Genomic DNA, 17,274 nt, shown 5'->3' with positions numbered 1-17,274 from the left:
GAGACAGTCGCGCGAGGAAGGCCCCTGGCAGACGGACTCGGTGGCGTCCGCGAGTCAGCGTGCGTGGAGGTGCCTGGCGCGCGGGACAAGGGAGAGACGGGCCACCGTCTGCTGCCGCTGCAGAGGGGCACAGGTTGTGGCGTTCGGAGAAGGCGCCCGTTGTGCACCACTCCCTTCTCGCGGCCCCTCCTTCACCTTGCTGCTCCCCCCCCTCCGAACATATGCGTGCGGAGGGGTGGGAGGTTGGGTTGTGACCTTGAAACTGAAATATCGTGCACCACCTCCCCACTCCGGTGGTGCCGGTGCGTTCGGGAGCCGAGACGGAGCCACCCGCGCCCCTGGAGCGGCGCCGCGTCTGTGTACGCCAAGAGACGGCTCGTCGCGCACTACTGTCATTAGGATAGCGCGCCGGTGTGCTTCTTCCTCACCACTGGGCGGCCCGCGTGCGTGCGGAAGTCCTGCGAAAAAGGGCTGCTCGTGCTTTTGTACGCGGCACGCGTGGGTGCCTGCCCCTCCCGTCGCGGAGATTAGCAGGGGTCCGATGTCCATCTTTCCTACCGCGACACGGCGCCTGCGGGAACCCCGGCGCGCAACCGTGTACGAGAAGGTCGGGGGCTCCCGACAGGGGCAACCGCACGACTTGTTTACCGCGTTCCAAGTGATGCCTGTCAGATATAGATGACACGATAGCCAATGTCCATCCGGGGCTCCTTAAGCGGCAATTTCGGCGCGAGCGAGCGAGGTTCCAACGGCAGCCTATGGCTCGTTGCGATAGTGCGGCGTCCTCTCCGTGCGTGCGCGCGTCACCGCGTATGCGGCCGGGGGCAGGCCTCCGAGCCGCGTCTCCGCGGCGCACGCGAGAAGAGCGGGGCAGCAGCCGCGGGCGACAGGCAGCAGCAGCCGGCGGAGAGGGCACCGCGCGATGCGCGTGTACGAGCAGCGTGGGAACGGGCGCCCCTGCCACGTCTAATAACTCTTTATCGCTATCGTAAATTTGAGCAGGGAAGGGGGTCACGCGGGGGGTCACGGAGGTCATCGCCGACCCTTTTGTTGTGAGGCGGGCACCGGGTCACCTTAATCGGCCTTCCTCCGGGTGGGCTTATTTATGGGGCGAGGAGGAGCCTGTATACTGCGGTGTAGTACCTGCCTGCCTCTCCCAGTGGAAGCCAGGGCCCGCATAAAACGCAGGAAGCGCGTGCAGCAGAGCCGCAGATGACGAGCGTCTTGTGTACCTTTGAGTGCGTGTTTTTTGTGCCTTCCCAAGAAGCGCTTTCTTTTTCTGCTTGTTCTCCCGACGTCCTTATGGCGCACGTTGTCCGCCCATTATCGCAGAGAAAACTACTCCCATTTCGTAATGATTTCATTAATCATATTTATTGATAACAACCTTCTGGCTTATTTACATCTGTACAAGTAAAAAAACGGGCAACACTCATTTTCTTTCCGCCTCTTTTGAGAAAGAAAGTCTATCTACAGTAAAATAGCAAGAAAAACAAGAAGGCGCAGTTTGATGCCGGCCGTTGTGGCTGAGACGGCGTAAGTCCCACCGGAACAACATCATCGCATGCAGGTGATCCCGAAGCGGCACCTAGCGGCCGTGCTCGGTCCTGTTTTTGCAGTACGCGCACCCATTCACACGTTCACGCACTCACACACACACACCACACAACGGCGAAATTCCCCTTCTGTCGTCCCTGCACGCGTCAGACAGCCCCGTTTCAGCACCGACCCGTATTGGCGGAGCGCGTGGATTCATGCCCGTTTTGTGAATTCAACTTTTCGAGTTCGTTCACGAAGTGTTTGCCATTGCCCATATTTGCAGAAGTCCTCCCTCCGCACACCCTGGTCCACGCTTTTTGCATCCAGCACCAGTAGGCCTTAGAGAGTCGCACCGGTGGCCTTTTTCGTAAGCGCTCCGAGGAGGGCGGGTCCTATTTCGCGCGTGCTTATACTTCCATTGACAAACCAGTCAGCGCAACCGGAGTGTCTGTTGCGCTGACTGGTTTGTCGGTCGGCAGCTCCCTCGATCAAGCGACAATGCATTGCGGCGACATCGTCTCCACACAGTTCAGGTCCTCACTGAGTACTCACTACGAATAAGACCCTGCTTCGTCCGAAACTGTCGCCGGCTGCTCTCAACCCGTATGCACAGCCCGTATGCAAACATCCGCTGTCCCTTTGTGTATTTTTGGCGGCCGCAGACGCCATGACGCCCTCGGAACGTTCCTTGTGAGAAGCGGAGAATTTAGGTATGGTCACGGACGAAAGTGGCTTTCTTTTCCTCCGTCCTTACTATACCAAGGTGTAGCTCCACAGCCCGTGTTTTCTGCGGAATCGGCGTCTTCGTGCGTGTTATACCAACTGCCAATGTTGCTGGGCTCGAAGGTTGCGGTGTCCTGTTTCGGCCGTGAGCGTTTCGGCGACTTCCGCGTTGGCAGGCATGGAGTCCACGCTGCTTCTCGGATGTGACCACGCCCAGGCCTTCGGCCATCTTGAGTCAGTGTGGCGCCGATGGGATGTGCCAGGCTACCCACCGCGACGAATGACTTCGGAGGCCCCCTCTTCCTTCCTTTCTTGGCCGGCCCTCCCTGCAGACAAGCACTGCATGCGCCGCTCGCTCTTCTCTCCCGCTAATTTACGCTTGCCTTCTTCGGACACGAATTGCTACCAGACGGAGGCTTGCAACTTGCTTGAGCGCAGAGAGAAGAAGCCTCGGGGCAGAGAGGCTCCGCTCCTTTTTGCTGCGTGCGCGAAATGAGGAACACTGACTTCTTCTGGGCTGCTGGTTGAAGGCGTTAGTCATCGTTGCTCAGTCGCCACAGCTTTTTTTTTTTTTTTTTCCATGCGATTTGTCACCGGTCCTGCGATTCCGTTTGCACGTCACCCTTCGTCACATTCGAGAGTCCGTATGCTTCCTTTGCTGTCTTCATGCTCCGTCCATGGAACCCAGCCTTTTCTCTTCGAATGACTCGTGTATGCCTTTAACTAAAGAAGCTTTTCGAATGCTCGCTTTCGGGCGATTTTCGCTGGCGAATTCTGATCTGCGAGAACGCTGTCTTCTTCTGATCCTACCTTGTCCTTTTTCCCTTTCGTTTTGTTCCATCGATGAGCGTTTCATGTTTGGGCGCAAGGTATTGAATGTCCACGAGGATTGGTTCACTGTCGACGTTGCTGCTGAATTGTGTCGGTTTGGCTTCGGCAGCTTGTCTCAGCCGTGACGAGAAACGGTTTAGAAGACTTGCGTCCGTTGCTAAACGCGATCCTTGAAGCTGGATAGCACAGTCTACGGCAAATTCACGGTAGAGGTCTTTCATCAGTGGACTATCGTGATTCCTCGATGCACGGGCAAAGTGTCTTTTTTTCTGTGACATGTGGCGGGGGCGCCGGGGTCTCACGCCCCGCTACATCGCGATCAGTGGTCGGGCGCGGTGCAGTAGGCCGAGTACGTCCGTACCCGGTCGTACCGTGGTCCGGGCACGGCCTCGGTGTGCTTGCCGGGGCAGTGCCATCCCCGGGGACATTGGCAGAGCGTGCTGGCGTTGACCTCCTCCACGTCGGGCCTCTTGCGCACCGTGAACAGGCGGCAGGGCTCCTTCCGCTGACAGCGCAGCCTCTGCGATGGAAGGACAAACGCTTGTGAACACCTAGTTGTACCGCACAGCAAAAGCTAGCCCCCTTTTCACACATCATTTTCACTCTCTAAGTATAGCGCAAAAAGACGCGTACACGGAGCCGCAATGAATTACTACCGAATATAGCTCGCCAGACATTTGTGTATGCTGAAGTGTTGATGTGCTATATGGACACGTGTCGATGCCACGCGCAGGTAGCTGTATATATGTCGCCTATTAACGTGAATGTTTGTCTTGTCTTCCGGCCCTCGTCTTCCGGTTCAGCCGTACACGGACCTGCGGGCCAGAAACAGGACGCCCCCAGTCAATGTCTGAGGCATCGTTCTTTTAACCGTTGTCTCTCACTTCCGTCGTTCTGGCAAGAGCCTTAGTCGAGTCCCGAGATTCATTCGCTGGCAATCAGGCATTTAGTGTAATGTTTATCACGGCAGCTCGACTAGCGGCCGTGAGCTGCATGCTCGTTTCGCGGAGCGATGTCTGCGGGAATCGCTCGCTTTCCAGAAGAGAATGTGTCAACGTCTCACGTTCTTCTACGAACCCACGCTTAAAGGTTTCTTCATTATACTATTGTTGGCGGGTTAGCCCCTCGGTATCTTTTTAGCTCTGAGAATAAACTTCTCCTTTCTCACTCCTCTGACATTTTAGGTTACTGCTCAAAACAGAAATCTCTCTCGTTGTTTCAACACGAGATAAGGCTTGTTTTTCTTATTACCTTTATGGCAATCACCAGCGGGATTTGTTGCCAGTCGAGCTCCGGGTATGTATAAAACGGGGAGCGTATACGTTGAGAAATGCGTACCGAGAAGCTGCGCATCGACTGTCGCATGCATGTCGTCATCGCCACATGAACTTTTTTTTATGAGTGATTTTAAAATAAAATAAAAGGAAGGGAAGATAAAAGAGAGCCCCGCAACTGTATCTCGCAGTGGAGGACACCTCAGTAGTAGCTCTCAGGGGAGGGATAAGTAGGGATTAAAAGAATGATAGGAAAGCAGGGGGGGGAATCGGTTAAGGAAGTTCGCGGGCGGGGCCCTGATCGGCGAGAAGTCTTTGGCACGAGGACATCGCGGACGGGGCGAAGCCCCGATCGGCGAGAGGTGCTCGGCGAGCAGGCATCGCGGACGAAGCAACCGTCTGTCGTGAAATCCTTCGAGCGACTCCTCAAACCACATGAACCAGCACGTAGCGTGCTCATGGTTTACACGTATGTTGATAGGTATACTCACGCTCAGTGGCGAACAGGCGAAGGCGTAGCGTAGGACGGATGGTGTAGCTTGCGGATTGGAGCCTTTCAACTGCGGCTGCCGGTGCTTGAAGATGTAGGCCACCGAGCCACGTGGGCACAGACAGTGCACCGTCTGCTGCATTGTGCCGTTCGACGGGGACGCCTGCGGAAAGGGCAGCGTGGTGGTTAGATCACCGCTGAAGACTCCAAATGTTGGTGTATGCAGCATATGTGTCTGCTTGAACACGACGGAGCCGGTTTGCAAGGCTAAAAACTGTTCGCCGAGTTGGTGTGAACAACGGCGAGTCGGTAAATCCAGGAATGTGTTGACTCGCCCAAGTCAGCTCGACGACTGACTCCACCCACTCGCGTCTAGTTTGTGTAAACGAAGCTCGTGGTGTAACTATAAGGTCGCATCGCCTTTCCGGAACGCACGGAGGCTGAATCGTACGGAGGCTGAGTCGTACAATCGACAAGTGATATAGGGTTATTGTAAATGTTTTGCTGTATATAATGAGTTCGGTAGGACACATGGACGCCAGTGAGGCTGTAATCTTTATGGGACTGTGTCGATTCTGCCATTCAGAACTTTCTACAAGCACTGCGTCATGATGCTTCGGCTTCATCCTTTAGGGCAAGTGATGGCTCATTGCTTTCTTCTGCGCTACTTCGTTAGTCCTATGCAGTGACAACTATAAGGGTATAACGTCTTTCTTTATGCTCATCTTGTGCTTGTTAGTTTCACATAATATATATGCTTCGCGTGTTGCCACCGGGTTATCGACATTTAGCCTTAGGCATAAATGCAAGCCCTTCCGCCTAATCTTTCACGCGGGTCAGCCAGCCGTTGCTGTGATATTTAAACTTCATGCATTTATAAAACCTGTTTGTGCACTCGTACGAAAACAGTCTGTGTCCTGATAAATGAGATTGCGCTATAAATAGCCGCGTAAGATCGAAGCGCCACCCGCCGCGATGGTCTAGTGGTCGGTACTCGGCTGCTGACCTCGAAGTTCGCGGGATCGAATCCCGGCCGCGGCGGCCGCATTTCGATGGAGGCCAAATGCTAGTCCCGTGTACTTAGGTTAAGGTGGACTTTAAAGAGCCCCATGTAGTCGAAATTTCCGGAGCCCTCCACTATAAGGCGTCCCTCGTAATGGTATCGTGGTCTTGGGATGTAAAACCCCAACAATTATTATATTGAAATCGAAGTGCCGCAAAGTCCTGCTATCGGCGCTTGCTCTGGTTGGAAGGAGAGCGCGCGGCAGTTTGCTATTGTATGTATATATAAATGCGTACCTGCACGGTCCAGGCGGCGTCCCTGAAGTACCGGCAGCGGGGCAGGTCGTCCACGGGCTCGCACAGCTTGAGCAGGCGCCACTTGTCGCGCACCGTGTGGCCGTCGTGGGCGTCGAGGCTGCGCGGGCAGCTTTGACCTCCCGGGCAGCGGCACTGGCGCTCCACCCACGGGGTGCCGTAAGTGTCCACGCGGTTGCACACGGCGCGCGGGCCGCACTCGGGAAGCTCAGACTCCGAGTTCTGCGAGGAAAACAAGCGCGTGCCGTTGAGTATCGCGTGATGCAGGGAAATGCAACTGGCACGAAATTAACGATTACCGCGTGGACGCAGCACCATTGAAGCACTGCCAGATCGAGGACGGATATCACGCTAAATATTTTTTTACTGAAGGACTGACCTGTCAATCGCCAACTGACTTCGCTGATAAATATTTTCCATTCTCGCGATTGGCTGGCGCCTGTTTGTGCGAATTGATGTGTAGAGTGTGAACTGAGCAGCTTACATCTATCGTTGCATGCGAAAGAGAAATTACTATATAGGTGTTTGTCTCAGCAGTGCGGGTCGGTGCTGACGACGTGAGGCCTCGATTTGTTTTTTCTTCAGTGGAAAAAGAAAAATACACCGGTGTGGACCGCGACAAGAACACTCTAGCGCACTTATATTGGATCTGTCAAATATACGGAACAGTTACCAAACTAATCACATCCACCTGCCGTTTACAGATGTGCTGGTATCTAGGGGAATAGATAGAAACGTTTTCGGTGAGGGGGGGTCCCCCCTCCTGATACACCAATGCTTGTATCGGAAGCTGTTTAACGTCATCAAGTGAAGCTCGTCTCTTTCGTTTCATTCTGTGTGCGAGGCGACGAGGAGGAGAGTGAGAAGTGAGTCGGTACACCCTGATTGAAGTGGGCCGGATGTTAGTAGTATCCTTGAATGAGCTTCCTGTGTACGAACACCGCTGCAACAAGAATTGGGCATATATAGTATGTGTGTGCCTGCCTCGTATCCAGGCCCTGGCTCGTGCGCAAATTTATCAAGTGGCATGGCCGTATACGTTTCGGGGCTTTCGCTATCGCCGCGCGATGATCCGCAGAGTTCGAGGAATCGGGAAGAGAAGGCGTCGGCTGTCGGTGGCCAACAAGCCGCCCACGCTGACGGCGAACTTATTTTCGGTGCCCGGCAGAGTTTCTGGGAAGCTCCTCTTGACCGACCTCGGCCAATCGTGGGCGTTACGTATAGCAGAAGCGGCCGGCAGCGATTCGAGAAAAAAGAGCTTCTCTAAGGAAAGCCTCTTGCCCCCTTCTCATACCCTCTCTCCCTGTAGCCCCTCCACGGGGTAGCTGAGACCTGACGCGTGGGCATTGCGCGTAAACATCCTCGCTCTCAGCTTTCCTCGTTTTTTTTCGATGGACCGTATACGGAGCGTTCCTGCATGCAGCGTGTCTTTCTGTTTTTCGACCTTCTACGTGACCCCAAGCATGCGACCTTTTGTATCCTCTCTGGCAACTTTCTCTTCGTGTTCGAATAGTCGGGAATATAGAAGAGGAGATAGGGCCTTTGAAAGAGATTGCCCGCCCTGACCGTAAAATAACTGCGCGCAAGCACTTGTCGAGATTCGAAATTGGGCCTTGCGAACGTCCTGGAGCGTGCGCAGTGCGAAGCAGTTCGCCAGTTTCACTTGTCGGTGTAGAGCTGCTCGCCTCGCTACCCTTCGTTTCGCGCTTGTTCGTTTTGTCGAATCGACTCAAAACAGTGCTCTTTGCTGGCGAATGTGTAATTGCTTCCAATCGACCGTCGATTGGAATGGAACTTGTCAAGTCGGCGTGAGGTGCGCAAGTTCCTGCACGCGGGACAAGAAAAACTTGCCTCGCACGACGATCTGTTTTTGTGGGCAAGTCCGGTTCGGAATCGATCAAGCTTCAGCGGTGCTTGGGGGACGTTTTCTCTTACGGAATGGTGACTCAGAAGGACAGACCTATGGATAGTACATTATTTAGGCAGTATACCGCAAAGAATCATGTGGACGGCGAAAGAGCACTGTCCCGTCCTGCTCTTTCGCCGTCCGTGTGATTTTTGCTCTACTACCTGAATCATGGTGACTCGCTGTCTCCGCTGTGTCGGGAATGAATGCGGAGTGTGCTTCGTCGTCTCGTGGCGCTTTGCCAGAAGGACCCCTTTCAAGCTCTTTTATGCGTACCTCTCTCACTTCTCGAGGAAAACAAACGATTCCGAGCTGATTTGGTATTCAATACGCGTTCAACACGCGCAGCTATATAGGCGGAGCATCGTCGGGGTCCCTAGCTCTCGCATTTCCAGCTGCGCCAAGCGCAGTCGGGCTTCTCCAATCTGCATCGAATCGCTTCCGCGCCTGTCTCTTGGAGAGGTTTCGCCGCCAGGAATACGTGGCTTCTGCTGGGGGGCGGCATGCGAACGGCGGCGGCGGCAGGTCTGCCCAGGGACGAAGCCGCGGTCGTGGGCGAACAACACCTCTCCGGCGCGGGCCGGAACGCGGCACCGTCGCCACTGCTTGCGCGCAGGCGGTGCCAACTGGGTCAGCGCTGCTCGCACACCGCCGTCCCACGGCCGTTTTCATTTCCCCACTCACACCGTGTGTCCCCAGAAACGCTTGTGTGGTGCGCGGCCGGTATGCGGGGTGAGCGTCCTCTCGGCAATGGCAAACCCGTTTATTAAATGCAGTGGCCACGCGCCCCCAGCGCGTGGGTGGTGTTCTCCGCTCTCGCTGCCTGCCGATCGCCGCTCGGCCGGTATGCAGTGCGCGCGGGTTCCGAGAACGAATGGCACAACTGGCTGGATGGTGAGCGCACACGCTCACCACCCCCCGCTCCGGACAGGTGGGGTGTTGGTGGCGGACGAGCAACGTCCGCGGTTCGTCTTTTCCTTCACCCGCGGGTCGCACAGATTCCTATGAGGCTACCCACGTCTTTGGCATGCGAGGGCAAAAACAGCGGGGGCCACCCTCAGGAAATGCACACCCCGATGACTCTCGCCTCTCTCTCTCTTCACGTCCCGTCCCGATCACGTTCTGGCGCTGTTGACTGAAGAGCGGGGCTAGTTCACATATCGAGACTTATTGCCCGGCCAGCGCGATCCTAAAGATGAGGAGGCGGATGAAGAACATCATCATCGACCCCTCTGGGCGCTCGCTTCGGCGAGAACGGAAGGACGTCGTGCACGCAACGCTGTGGACGATGCGCGTAAGATCGCGCACTTTATGGGGGGATGATCATCGAGCGAACAGAACGAAAAAGAAAGAAGGAACGGAAGGCGCATCTCTAGTTGCACGAAAGAGCCCGGAGGCAGGTGATCGAGTGGAGAGAGGGTCTCGCTGGTCCGCGGGCGTCCGGAGAGCACGCAGCGCCTGCCGATGATACTCATCGCCCGCCGATGGGACGGGCTGCCGGCGTTCCCGCGTGCCAGTCAGCGGATGCCACGGGCCGAGAAGGCATGATTGATACCAGTGCATTGAGTGGCGCCCTACCTCTTGTTTTTCTTCTTTTTATACGGCGCGCTTCACTTTCTCCGGGGCCACTTCGCCGTGGCGCAGCTTCACGGGCAACAATGGGGGATTGGCTCCTTCCTCCGCGGCCGGCGCATTCATTTTCCCGAGGGTGCAATCAAGGAGACCCTTTATTCCGCGCTCGCCTAGTGGGCGCCTACATGCGTACCCCCCCCCCCCCCCCCGCCTCGTCTCGTGGTTCTCAGCCCGCTGAAAGACGAGCGCTGGTCCTCCGGCAACGACCACGCGCGTACGTACGTGAACGCATAACCGAGGGGGTACTTAAATACGCGCACGCGCTGTCCGTTGGTGTGCGTGCGTGTGTATGTCTACGTCCGGGCGCACACTCGCTCACGCACACACAAACAAGCGTCCTGGGCCAACGATGCTGCGGCAGGCGGTTCAGGGTGGTGGTGGATGGAGGCAGGCGAGAATGAACGCGAGAGTGCGCGTTGCGTGCCGTATATTCATGCGCGCATAAGAGAGAGGAAGGGAGAAGAAATAAAAAAGGAAGGAAAGAGCGAAAGAAAGTTTGGATTCCACGGAGGGGAGTGAAGGAAACAGAAACCAGCTCGGGGGGGTGAATGGCGGCCGGCCGCCGCCTCCTTTCTCGGCGCGCGTCGTCGTATGCGTACACACACTACAGCGCTGCCCTCACGGAGGCTCTACGCTACGCACGCCGCCGCCACGGCACTCACGCTGCTCGGCCCTGTACGCACGCCCCTTCTCGTAGAATGGAGAGGAAGCCGAGGAGGAGGCGCAGAAAAGAAAAGAAAGAAAAGTGCAAAGAGCCGTGGAAGCAGCGGAGGCACGGGAACCGGTTTTCAAGACGGCCCGCGGGCTGCTGTTCGTACCGCCGAGGAAGGCAGTAGTAAGTGCGTCCCGCGCCCTGGGCGTCGTCGTCATTTTCGTCGTCGTCGTCCTCGGCATCTCGGCTGCCAATGTAACCCCCCCCCCCCTCCACTTCATCGCTGCTCGATCGCTCGCCGGCCCGAGGGCCCCCTTCTCTGCCAAGTCGATCGGCCATTCAAGGCGCGTGGGGCAAGGCAGCGCGGGAGGTGTGTGTGGGGAGGGGGGGGGGGGTAGGGCAGGGCAAGGCTGCACCACATAGCTGATCTCGAGCGTACACATTGCTTCTCGTGACTTCCCCGGGTTGACGACCACTGTATCGACGAGTGGATCGGCTCCGCGGAGAGCTTTCCGAGTGTCGTTGCAGAAGCTGATTGTGCCGCTGAAATTAAAAACGGCTGAAAGCGAACGGTGGTGTAATGGTGAGGAAGTAGCAATATTGCCGTGGAGATCACTTCCCTCCGAACTTTTGGGAAGCTAATTCTGGCTGAATGTCTTGGGCTATGCAACCGTAAGGGTGGCGTGGACTGCTCTACGACGGATGGTCAATGCACATGCAATTCGCTGTCGGCTTCTTAATGGGAGTGGCGCTGGTACAGACAGCACCTTATTTATTACTTGTGCTGTTACGGGCACGGTGCGGTACATCCTGATAGGCTGCTTTCGTCCCTAGACAACTTAGGGATCTTACTCCCGCCAAATACCGGTCCGCAGGGCAAGGGCCACGCCCGATTCCTTCTTGTGCGATTTGACCGATTTCAGTGTGTGACCACACGTATGGTTTGTCTGTGCTGGTACAAGTATTGCGATTTCTACTAAACCGCGGCCCACTTTAATCGTAGGCAAGGAGGACATTGCCCCGTTTCCATATGTTCCTATACGCCTCCGCCTCTGCCATCTTCAAGATGCAATACCAACTTGGCAAGCAAACCACCCTTCTGGAAGACATTACTGCGTGTGCAGTGGATTCGCGCTTCTCGTCGTTACGGGGTTGCTGAATATCTAAACTAAGAGAGAAAAAGGGACTATAAGAACGTGACTTATAGTTATTTATCGACCTCCTGTCGGTATCTAGCTAAACCTCTGTTGCCAATGGCAATAACTTGTTTAAGTTGTACAGGACGATGTAAGTATTTTCTCAAGACCGTCTCTACTGCGTATGCTCCACATCGTCATCGATATACGTGAAACCCTTTTTGTGTTTCGCTCTGTCAGCCGTATGTGGCCAGACTCACTTCTCCATCTCTCGCTGAACTTTTTTCGCTCATCCGTCCATTCGCGCCGTGCCTACAAATAGCAACCTGGGATTCAGGAGCGTAGACAGGAAAATTTTCAATTTTGCTTGCATGTATATACACGGACACATACAAACGCACGCACGAACATATATAAAGTATGGTTGAACCCCCCCTCCCACCAAGAAAAATTTCTGGCTACGCCCCTGGTGGTATTCGAACCCACAGCTACGCCAGAGGGCGGTCCCGACGGTAGAGCATCGGACGCGTAATTCGAAGGTTGTGGGTTCGGATCCTACCGACGGGAAGAACTAAGTGTCGGTTGACATTAGCCTTAGTTCCTTGGTCACTGGAGATGGTTCTTTTGTTTGTTTCTTTTTCTTGTTGACCTTTAATTCGTCACTGTTTTATAGTGGTGTGCGAATAGCGAGTTTTCAAAACAAGCCTACAATTTCACAGCATTTTATTCGAAACATATTTTCAAACTTTAACAGTAGCAAATAGGAACATTACGATTACTCTTTAACCGACAAAAAATGCCACAATTAGGCAAACTGAGGTACGCTTGTCTATACAGCAGCGACTATAGAGCCCTCGAGGTATTTTATATCTGCAGGTCAAAATACAGCAGTTACCTCAGTATTCAAAGTGGTACCTTGTCACCAGCTTTTGCATAGAACTGAGCCATCAATTAAAAATGTTTTATGAATGAACATTGTTATTAGTCTCATGATGATAACACTGGATGGAGGACACTTTCGCTTCGGCGACGCCATAAAGTTTTAAGCAAGTACGCCTTCATTCGATGATCACTATAGCTTCGTTAGTCCTACAGAATCTTGGGCTACATGCATCTTGGTAATTCAGTAAATAACACTAGAAGAAATGATCCCGCCTTGTTGCAACCTTTTGTTCCATTGGGGTTTTCCCGTCGGTGCTGATTATTCGTAAAGCATTCGGTAATTCGAATGTGCACTATTCGATTCTTTATTCGAAATTTTCGAATGTTCGCACACCCCTACTGTTTTATATTTGCTATTCAGATAATACCTAAGGACGGGGACCAGGCACGTAACCAGGATTTTTTTTCGGAGGGGGGGGGGGGGGGGGGGCAAGGCCTAATTGTTCGAAAGAAAGTCTTTCCATGGCAAAAATAAAGCAAAAGTTGCCCGGGAATGTAGAAGGCCGGACAAATTTCGGGCCCCCCCCCCCCTTGCCTACGTGCCTGACGGGGACACGTACAGCAAAAACACAACACTAGCGCTTGAAACATCAGCAGCGCTATTCAGCCTTTGCGCTGCAATTCAACGTTTCTATGGCGCTTTAAGCTGTACACGTTAGAATCTTCGTGCGCCTTTAACCTGGTGCACAGGTTCTTTAGTGTGTTCGAGTGACGATTATAGGGCGGCGCCAGGGGGAGCATCTCCCCCCCCTCCACTTGAATTTTCGCCTGCCTTGAACTAGCGATATCTTGGTAGCTGTTGGAAGTGGGTGCAAAGTGTCAATTATTCGTCATGCAATGTAACCTCTAAGCGTAATTTTTTAAAGGTAACTTGGACTTGACGTATGGCAAACAAGTGTAAAGTATTCTCAATTGTCGTTCACCTGCTTCTTTTTTTCTTAGAGTTTCATTTCTCCTCGTTCTCCCGTGTATACCTAACCACATCTTGCGGACTGTCTCGCGAAAAGCCGCAGGTAAACACTGTACTGTCACGTTGAGAGGTATGCACATGCAAAATCGAAAATTTTCGGGGGGGGGGGTCTTATACCCCTCCCCCCACCCCCCCCCCTGGCTACGCCCCTGTGTGCCCAACATAACTGACAACTCCACTCACACGCAAGTAACTTCACCATTGCGCACTCTGGAGTAAAAAAAAAAAGTGCGTCGTCATTCCTCCGTGTCATTATTCTCACCATGCCTTGTATTCCACACCGCCGATAGGGGAGAGCTTATGTTTGCTGTATGTATACATATTAACGAGCACATTGCCGTCATTAAACGTGATCCTTGCTTAGAGGGGTTGGGAATATGTCTAGTGCCATAACGGCGCTGGCGCTGTGACGCGGCTCTCGGCGAATGTACGGTAAAACTTATTCTACGTTAGCGATTCCGCTCGGCCGGTCCTATTGTTATCGCAGTGATGTGCTTTCGGCAAAAGAAGGTTTACAGCTAGTCCTACGCGGCACTATACGCGATTCCTATACATCGTTACACATTATACGAGCGCTTTTGGGCCACCCCCCGGCTGTAATCTCGGGCGCAATGAATGGCGGGAGAAAGGCAGAAGGAACTCGAGGTGTTCCGACGCTGCAGCTGCACGTATACAACAAGTCCTATGTATGCTTTGCCCCGCGGGTTACGAGCACCAGCTCTATAGCGGCACAGTCGCGAGGCTTTACTCGCGAACACCGCCATGCAGAGTGCACTCAGGAGACAACTTTACTGCGCCGTTTTTATAGTTAAGGCTGTTTTAGTGCGCCTTGTTATTGCTCTGTTACCTTATCTGTCCCGTCCTCTGGCACCGTTTGAGACGGGTGTCAATCCTGATAGCTGAACATTATGCCTCAACCAGCCAGCTATATTATGGCTTTGCGAATGGTCGCAGAGCGGGAGTTCAAGTATCGTATACATGCACGCTTTTTGCGATACATTATGAGGGTGTTTGTACAGACCTCGCGGATTGAAACGCGACATAAGTTATTTTTAGTGTAACGACTGCTACGAGCAATAACTCAAGATAGTCGTCTCATGTGGGAGCGCCTTGTAAGCTATTTCGAGTTTGAAACTCGGTGTTTGATCGCGCGAGTGCGAACATCTCTAAATCTTTTGTGACTTGGAAGTCAACCGCGCGGAATCCACGTACATGTCGCTGCGAATCTGGCCGCTAAAGGTAATAGTGTTGGCTCTGATGTAAGTGTTCGAGTCAAAATTACACCGATACGGCACGAACTGAAGACGCTGGAAACGGAAGTACCGTGCATTACTTAACCCTTAATTTTCGCGCTTCAATCTGCAGCTTATGCATGCACGCATATGTTCCGGGGGCCATGGCGGGAAGGTTTGTATAGAACGGGCGTCGTTCGGCCTTTTCTCGGACCCGTTGGCGGCGTCGAGTGTATACGGCGCGCCAAGGTGACGGACCGAAGGCGGCGACGGCTCGGCGCCCCGTCGTAACACGGTGGAAAAGGAACGAGTGTGGAACGAGGGGGCTGATATTTTGGAGCTGCGCGAAGACGCCTTCGGAGCGGCACCTGTTGCTTCCGGAGTGTGAGCCGCCGGCGAAAGAGCCAGACCTTCGGCAAGGAAGATCTCGCTGGAACGAACGACCTGTAGCTGCCACTGGCAGTAGCAAAAAGGCCCTCGGGTGATTTGTATTCGGTGGCGACCTTTACGGCGGCCCGAGGCGCGGCCTGCGAAGGTCGTTTGGGAAGTGTGCTCCCTCTTGCTTCGCTCCCGCCCCGCGCGGTTCCTCCGCCGGCTTTTGTTTCTTTTTCCGATCCCCCTTCCTCGGAGTAATAATGCGTGCGCGCTTTTACCGGTCGACTCCGCGTCACGTGAATTGACAGAGTGTGGTGTCTATGTGTGTGAGGCAATGTAGCAGAGAAGCGATTGCGTGTTCTGGAGAGAAAATTGCGTCAGTCTTCTGGGCGTTATCGGTAGCCGCGCGTTCTTTTTTATATTTTCTTGCTGGCGCTTTTTTTGTTGCTTATAAGATAGTCGTTTCGAAACTTTTCTCGCGGTTGTCGTTTGATTCCCCAGCTCCTGCTCACGTGACGGAAAGACAATTCTGCTTACCTAACAAGGACGACTTTGTGAGCCAGCGTTAACGAATACGCTCGTTCATATTGCCATAGACCGCATTCGGTCTACCCAAGGGTAGGCGACGTAAGTAATCCAGGGGCTCCATTAGCTGTGCGCACCTGAACACGCGATGCGCACGAGACGGTCGCTCACGTTACCTCGCGCCGAGCGACGCTATAGCCGTGTGCGGGAAATCGAACGCCGAAATACAACGCTTGTTTTCGAGGAAGCCCGGTCACGCCAGAACACGGCGGCCGGTGTGCGACATCCAGCGCCGCACTTGGCCCTGGCAACGTGTCCTCGGGCATCTCATCTTGCGGCGGGGTTGTGTCGCACGGGCGAGTTGTACGAGCAGCAATATAAGAGGCAAAAGCATCGCCGTCACTACGGAGCACCGAAAACCGGAAGGAAGCGTACCCGCCATTGCACATGCTGTAAACAGCCGCGGTGCGCTTCACGTGACACGCGTTCTCCTCTGTCCTGTCGGCGAACCTGGAACGTTACTACGATCACGCTGGTTCCACGAGAAGACCCGTGGAGGCAGAGGCAGACGTAAGTGCAGGAAGCCGTCGGCGGCAGCAACCGCTGCTTGTCAATGAATCTTCGACGTCGTGGAAGGGGGACTCCTTCCTTGGCGTCAATCTTATCTCTTCGTCATTGACACGCCCGCGCAGCTTCTCAAGTGCCGCCACTTGTCAAGGTGGCGGGGCTCTCCCGATCTGTAGCGGCTCTCTCACGTGACTGACCATGGGAGCCTATACCCGCATGCATCATTGCCGCTGAAACTTTGCTTTCTCATCCGCAAAGGCGGGCATACGGCGAATGCCGTTTCTACTTGCCTTCGGGAGTAACACGACGCTCCTCTACGAGCATGGTCTTATCCTCCATGGAGCGCACCTCCTATGTGTGCGCCCCGTTGCTGTTTGCTTCTGTACCAGCATCCACATGCTGAACGGTGTAGCATCAATGAGAGCCTCTATGAACGCGTGCTGCCCTTCGCTAATGTAAGCATAAGTTACAAGCAGAGATGGCTCTGCTCCCAGCGATTGAACTACATCTTGCCATCGAGCCTTGTGCGCATTCGGTTCCCTACCCGAGCTTCGACCCTGTTCTCTATATGTCTGCGAGTCCCGAGGGAAGTTCTAGAAAGAGCGCGGATGGTGTCAGTGGCGATTGCACTGCCGGTGGGGGGAACTGCATGGTGTACACCTCGGGAGGGCGGGCATGCTAGGGAGTATGGAGGCGCGGCAGGTGCGCCGTGCACGCTACTCACCCCGCTCTGGTAGAAAGTCTCTCGACGCGGGCCCCACTGCTCAGCGCGGGCGGCGCAGCGAGCAGCGCGGCCAGTAGGACCAGCGTGGTGGCGGTAGCCGTCCTCGACGAGCCCAGCGCTTTGGCCTGATCCCGGTCCGTCAGCGGCAGCAGTCTCATAGCGGCCGTGGTGGCTCCTCCTGCGACTTCATTGAGCTGCTGCGTGAGTGCCGGGGCCTTGGCATCGACTAGGGCTGCCTGCTTGCTCGCCGCTTCCTTCCCCGCCGCTGACGTGCCGAGGAGGAGGGCGCTGGTGGGGAGCGCCTCCTCTCCCGCGGCTCCTTCGCTTGCGTGCGTGTGAGCGCCTTCTTTCTTTTTTTTTTTTTCTTCGACGAGGAGGAAAAGCTTTTTCGTGAATGGAGCTCGCTTTCTCGCTGCGCTTCTCTTTATTTATTTCTTGT

At 54.5% G+C, this 17,274-nt stretch overlaps 2 protein-coding genes across 8 annotated transcripts in view; one reads left to right on the top strand and one right to left on the bottom strand.

The window, feature by feature from the left end:
* Positions 1–17,274, top strand: part of LOC119387257 (elongation factor-like GTPase 1) — a 429,910-nt gene that overhangs the window by 354,845 nt on the left and 57,791 nt on the right. The gene's annotated exons all lie outside the window — the stretch shown is intronic.
* Positions 1,356–17,079, bottom strand: LOC125757659 (protein giant-lens-like). Its single transcript, XM_049413463.1, has 4 exons — positions 16,836–17,079; positions 6,157–6,396; positions 4,859–5,020; positions 1,356–3,613 (listed from the first exon to the last, which is right to left on the bottom strand). The coding sequence occupies exons 3-4, from the start codon at positions 4,997–4,999 to the stop codon at positions 3,413–3,415; spliced, it is 342 nt and encodes a 113-aa protein (XP_049269420.1). The 5' UTR covers positions 5,000–5,020; positions 6,157–6,396; positions 16,836–17,079; the 3' UTR covers positions 1,356–3,412.

Source organism: Rhipicephalus sanguineus, chromosome 3 (genome assembly GCF_013339695.2).
Source record: "Rhipicephalus sanguineus isolate Rsan-2018 chromosome 3, BIME_Rsan_1.4, whole genome shotgun sequence".
Classification (NCBI taxonomy): Eukaryota; Metazoa; Arthropoda; class Arachnida; order Ixodida; family Ixodidae; genus Rhipicephalus; species Rhipicephalus sanguineus.
The sequence above is the reverse complement of the archived record's forward strand: the minus strand, read 5'-3'. Positions and strand labels throughout refer to the sequence as shown.